Below are 6,908 nucleotides of genomic sequence, written 5' to 3'. Positions count from 1 at the left end.
TTATAGCTTAATATTTTGTATTATAATTAGCCTATATAAGTATATAAATTATTCATAAGCAGAGGCCATGTTGGTTATAATAACCTAATGCATTTCCGAATGCATGTAACCCACATTTCAACTGTAGGCCTAAAAAAGAATAAGTTCAGATGAAAAATAAATGTATTCTAATGAATGTTGTAATTTCGTGGACACGATCTAATATTTTAATATTTAATATTAGATCTTAATAAGATCACCTCTCATCATAATGCTCACCTTCATGAATGAGTTATGTGCTCAACTTGCGGCTCCATTAATTAAAGTCTTGCTCTTATTCTGTGATGCTTTTTCCTCATTTGTAGAAACTAATAACTGTATCCATCTTTGATACTCGGTTGAAACTTCCAAAAAAAATAGTAGTCCATCATTTTGGGTTTATCATTGTGCACAGTGCGGCTTACCCGGTAATAACTTCACAGAATGACACATTACTTAGTGAGTTACTTGTCGCTCAGGTGGGCAAATATGGCAGAACTGGTACTTTAGAGGTGAATACCAAGTCCGACCCAATTGAAGCATGTCTGCAACTTAATGTTGTAGCATGATTGAAAGACTCTACAGCTAGAGAACTTGCAGCCCAATGGCTTACCAGGCAGGCCATGTAAAATAATTTTGTTCAGCCTAAATGAGGAAAAATAATACTTGTCCAATAATATGCATCTCAAAATAGCGTCACCTGCTGCTTATCTCATGAACTATCTCCCAATAATCGCTTTTTTTTCTTTTTTTTTAAGATTTGTTTTTGGGCTTTTTATGCCTTTGTTCGATAGGACAGTAGACTGAAAGGAAATGGGGAGAGAGATGGGGAATGACATGTGGCAAAGGTCGTCCGGATCGGGAATCGAACCGGCGACGCCAGCAGGCATCATAGCCTAGTATGTGGTATGCACCTTGACCACTAGGCCAGCGGGCGCCCCCCAATAATTGCTTTTTATTAGTGGATGGAAACATGCATACGGGTAAATTCGCATTTAGTTTTTCCTGAATATTTTTGAAACGATTTATGGAAACCCAGTTATTGTGAATTATTGCGGCTATTTCAATATAATAGAAATAAATATAAAATTTTAAACATTTTAACAACACATTTTCTATGGGACCAGCATACAAGATTTGGCACAAAATATTTTCAGATGGGGCTCTGTGGTCAAATCATTAAACTAGTAAGACGGTTCAGGGATGTGGACATCAGGGATCTCCATATATGGGCATAAGATGGATTTGTTCCCCTGGCATCACAGGGATCTCCATATCTCCATGAAAGGGATTTTGTTCCCCCTGGCATCACAGGGATCTCTCTAACAGGGCATCATTAATATTGATGACATCAGGGAACTCCATATATGGGCATAAAATGGATTCTGTTAGTGTTACATCACAGTGAAGCCAGAGCGTGATGTCAGAGTGGCAAACCCATTCTGGTAGAGTTGTTCCCCTGACATCACAGTCAGAGCGGCAAACCCATAGACACATGTACACGTGTACACGTCTACACACGGACAAGCTGTGACGTTTCTCATGGTAAACTGCAACCTTGGGTCGCAATAATTTGGGGGTCCTTGACATGAAGACTTTGGAGAACCACTCTGCATATAGATACAATCTAGAAACTATACTATAGTTTTACTATAGAAACGATACTATAGACTTTGGAGAACCACTCTGCATAAAGATACAATCTAGAAACTATATTATAGTTTCTTGATGCTATCTTGATGCTGATCCCTTTGGACCGCTCACGCCTCTCAACTGCTTACCAGAGCTCAACCATGCCCTCATGCTACAGTTTGCTTTGTCTTGCTACAGTGTACAGTATCATCGTTGTCAGTAGCCTAGTTGTTTGCATCTCTATTGCATGGAATGCCTCTATTTATGAATAATAAGCATCATAGATTCCCCCTTGGCTTACACACAGCGGCCCATAGAGCTTTGTTCTGGTTCTGTGTGGTCTTTATCTCACAAGATAATCTCCCTCTCTGTCTGAAATGTTTTACTCACAAAGTTGTACATGCATTAAAGATAACTGCTGCTCTTTATTTCTGGAAGAAAAGATTGCTTAATGTAATAGACTGCACATTTTCATGTAAAAGATTTTGTGGCATTCCGTACAAGTTGATTAGCATAATAATAACTAAATGCGTACTGGAGTTTCTGACATGTGGAAGTTTGGATATTCAGAGAAACTACAGGCTACTTTCATTTGACTCATTATACCGAAATCTTTCTTGTATAAAGAGAGAAATTCACTGTGGGAACACCAGGGGGCCAGTTGTCCGGATTTAAAATGAAGCAAACACGGCCGCTAATTGCACTGTTCTGGTACCAAAAGCAACATGTTCTCCATAGGATTCCAATAATTTTGATGATTCTTCTTCGTGTGCTTTATGTTCGGCAAGCTCAAGACAATGTCCCAAGTATCCCTGCGGTTGCACGTGACCGTTGGCAGCCAATAGCATTCCTTGGGTACCATTAAAACAATGATGGCAGACCCCATACAAGGGCAAAAAAAGCTTCATTTTCGCAGCATAGAAAGCAATGGGTTCCCGCCGTCCATATTCTTTTTACAGTCTATGGGGAACACACATAGATGACTTGGCCAATTTAGCTTTTACCATTATGGCAAAGTTCTGGACATGAATCTGACTCAAGACCTGTGCTGCATGTCAAATCCCCATAAAATAATACGTCAAATACGCCAGACTTCAGAGATCAAACAGGCAATTTTGTGACCCGTGGTGATGGCCCACTGTGACCCATGTGACTGCTCCATCTGACCAATTGGGGTCAAATTGCAGTGAGGCCGGATGAAGTGCCCTAGGACAGCTGTAGCATTAACATGCTTCCCCTACTTAAACACATGCCCTTGGATATGGGACAAACTATGACAGCATCCTGGGGCTCAGCTTCATTTGAAAGATGACCTCTGATTAGGGTCAAAGTTTTTAAAAAGAATATAACCTAAAGAAAGAGCCATTTCATGTTTGGTTGCACAGAGTAAAGTAAGATAATGAACATCCTTTTTTTATTTATTTTTTGTACCCGCATTATACTATTGAGTTTTGTAACTGAGAAGTGGCCATTACTGTACATGTCTTTATTATGTTGTTCTTTCTCTGCAGCAAAAAACCTGCTGTGCCAACCTTTGAATCTGGTCTGTACAGGGCATATTTAGGAAGTAATTGGTACAAAACGTTGGCAGTGTTAAACAGTCAGTTGCCCTATTTATTATTTCTGGATTTTCCTAAGTGCCATTTCCATGATTTGTTATGTGGTATGTTGTTTCTTTTTTTATTTTGTCCTCCAAATTGTTTTACGATGAGTAAAGATTATTTAAACATTAACAAAGGATTTGTGGGTATACTAAACTGTCAATTAACTTCCCCAGCCGCTCATTCCACATTTCTCTACTCTGGTGTCTTATAGGGTGGTGTGACGCTGAGGATTGTTGGAGTCTGCACCTGTTTCTGCTTGGCTGTATGCCTAGTGAACCACTGGGGGCCTGACTGGAACACTGCTGGATGGAGGCCAGCGTACTTGGTGGATGGAGAAGACGAAGAAACAGAGTACTGAGGATCCGTTCCATTGTTTGCTCTACTTCCCAGCCACATCCCAACTAGATCAGCAAAACGTCCAGAAACATTCCCATCCCAGCTTGAGGCCCCCTGCACTCTAGATCTATATATATATATATATATATACATAAGGCTCTGCCATGTCGCAGGTACATTCTCAATAGTCATCTCTGCAATGCGTCTTCTAATTTATTCACTCTTTCACATGTTGCCAGATGGAGAGACTACCAAAAGAATCAGGGTAGAGAGCTGAAGAAACTCACCTCAGAGTTTTGGAGAGACAGATTCCAATTCTTCTTGCATAGTTTTGTGGTAAAAAAAACAAAAAAACGAACAAAAAAAAGAACGAATAAAACAAAATAAATACAACGTTTACACAGGTTACGCCTCCTGTCATCTGCGGTGGATTCATAACACGTTGACTTCAAAGGGGCGTCAGCCAGTAGCCTAGAATCATGAGGAGGTGTCAGCGCCAGGGTTCGCTATCTTTGTTCCTAGTGGGGCTGGTACTGACTGTAATGGGTATGGCGCTGGAATACGAGGGGGTCCCCGGTCAGTGGGCGCGCTACGGCCAGTGGGACGCCAGGGCGTCGGGTCAGCTCAGCTTCATCCTGAAAACCAACGTCAGCAAAGCCCTGGTGCTCTACTTGGACGACGGCGGGAACTGCGACTTCCTGGAGCTTTTGATCGCGGACGGCAGGATGCAGCTGCGCTTCACCATCCACTGTGCCGAGCCGGCCTCGCTGCACACCGAGACGCGCGTCAACGACCGCCGCTGGCACCGCGTCCTCCTGGTGCGCGACCACAGGCAGACCCGGCTGGTGGTGGACAACGAGGACAAGGTGGCCGAGGTCAAGTCCAAGCGGGGCGAGATGGTGGTGGCCAGCGACCTCTACGTGGGCGGGATCTCGCCGGACGTGCGTCTCTCCGCCCTGACGTCCAGCACGGTCAAGTATGAGCCGCCGTTCCAGGGCTTCATCGCCAGCCTGAAGGTGGGGGAGGCCGATCCGGTGCTGCTGGACGGTCAAGGTCTTCATAACGATCTGGATTATCTATGTGCCTCGCACTCTCCCTGCAGCAACGGAGGGCTGTGTTCCATCCACAGGGGAGAGGTCCTGTGCGACTGCACCGATACCGGCTACAGGGGGACGTACTGCTATGAAGGTGAGCGAAATGCACACAAAAACAACGTTTTCCAGATACTGTACTTTCATAAAGCAAAGTTGTATTTTTAAAGGAATCCTGTGGGGATCTAATTATAACACATTGCCACTGTCTCAGCTGGCTCCCATTATCATTATGTGCGCGTGGGACAGTTTCGGGCATCTATATTTGAGGGGCTACTTTCTGTTCGTGCACAGTAAAATCTTGTTAATTTGAGAAATTGTGTAAAGTTGGATCCTCATGGGTCAATTACAGTTTTACAGAGTTACGGTAAATGAACGTTCAAGTTTTTGCTGTGTGATTGGGAGTTTCAGAGATCGTTTATGTAATTGTTGGTGCTGATCAACCAGCACCATTACACAACCTCTGGAAGTGAGATAAAGTAACCATTGCCGAGCCATTGAGGCCCATAGGGCAGGAGCCACACTACTGTTTCTGTAGAGTGAGGCAGCATGATGTACAAGTACTGTACACCCCCTGGACATGATGCTAGTACAGTATGTCGCAGGGACTTAACCCTAATCAAACCCTTGATGCTGAGTGCCAAGCAGGGAGGCACTGGGTCTTTGATATGACCGACCTGAGCAAATGAGCTGGTTGGAAGTGAGATAACGCTGTGTTAATTCTGTTGAAGCAGTCAATGCACGATGTTTGTTTATCTTAAAGGCACCATCAAATGTTTTAATTTCTACTTAACTGCACACTTAGATGAGCTAACACACACACACAGACACACACACAGACACACACACACACACACACACACACACACACACACACACACACACACACACACACACACACACACACACACACACACACACAAACACACACAAAGTCAGGACTGCAGACTCGCTTCCTTTTTTCTGCCGCAGTATGAGAACTCACCTAAGACTCAACCTTACCCCCTAGCACCCCTCCTTACTTTTATTATCACCACTTGTTGCCTTGCTATTTCAATGGATGCTACATTGTTTGTTTGGCCGCACGGTTTAAGAATACTTACTTTGTAGCCCGTAGCCAATAGTTTTTTCTCTTTGCACTCTATTTACGTCATAATTTACCCTGTCATTTGCTGTCTACGTAGGGTTCATACCACTTACTCTCATCTTGCACTTCGCTGGTCACTCTGCTAATTGCCTAAATTGCTAATTGTAATTGTTAAGGGAGGGTACAACCTCATGGAATTTAAAAAGCGAACCTCTGTTCGAAGTGGAGCTGTGTGTGTGTGTGTGTGTGTGTGTGTGTGTGTGTGTGTGTGTGTGTGTGTGTGTGTGTGTGCAACAGCGCCCCTCCCTTAACGTGTGGTCAGAAAAGGTTACTGCAGGCTACAGACAGACACGGAGACAGACAGACCCACACACACGGCCACGTATAGGGAGCTCCACACAGCTCCAAAAAGCGGGTCAATTACAACATGCAAAATGCTCCCTGACAGTGTATTGGGACGATACAGTACAGCAATGGTTCTCAAGTTTCTCAACCTTTTCAGGCCCCGGCTCCCAAAATAATCATGTTTTAACTGGGGACCCCACCACCCCGACGAGCACTAAGAGTTGAGGCATTACATTTTGTATAACACAGTTCTATTGTGAAAATAGCCGATCTACATGCTCACAACGCCTCGCGTTGCGAGGCGTTGTGAGCATGTAGATCGTCTATTAGATCGACCTTTTTTGGCCATATCGGTATGCACCGATATGCGACGATATGCACCGATGACCGATATGACCGATATAACCGCTATGGGATCGATATGACCGATATAATCGATATGGGACCGATATGACCGATATAACCGATATGGGACCGATATGACCGATATAACCGATATGGGACCGATATAACCGATACAACTTTTTTTTAGGGGCTAGTGAAAGTTACAAGTATGGTTTGTGCGATATGAAATGTGAGCTTAACATAATACACAGTTCAAGGACTTTTGGGGAGAAATGAGACTACAGTCCAGTTAGAGCACTGCAGATTGTCTGTGGCTCTTTAATAAAGACATCGGTTTAAGAAAGCAGCTGTCTGAATCTGTAGTATGACTGTCACTGTACTTTTTCATAATCATATTGGTGCAAAATCTTTACACAATCGACATATTAAGTAAAAGGCATGTTTTATATA

At 43.4% G+C, this 6,908-nt stretch overlaps 1 protein-coding gene across 1 annotated transcript in view; it reads left to right on the top strand.

Moving 5' to 3' along the window:
* Positions 1–4,069: 4,069 nt before the first annotated feature.
* Positions 4,070–6,908, top strand: part of nrxn2a (neurexin 2a) — a gene marked incomplete at both ends in the record, with an annotated part of 219,172 nt that continues 216,333 nt past the window's right edge. The window contains 1 exon segment of the mRNA XM_080749320.1: positions 4,070–4,778. Coding sequence (XP_080605446.1) covers positions 4,070–4,778 — 709 coding nt within the window.

Source organism: Nannobrachium achirus (assembly GCF_963921795.1).
Source record: "Nannobrachium achirus genome assembly, chromosome: 19".
In the NCBI taxonomy this organism is placed as follows: Eukaryota; Metazoa; Chordata; class Actinopteri; order Myctophiformes; family Myctophidae; genus Nannobrachium; species Nannobrachium achirus.
This window is presented reverse-complemented; position numbering and strand designations above follow the sequence as displayed.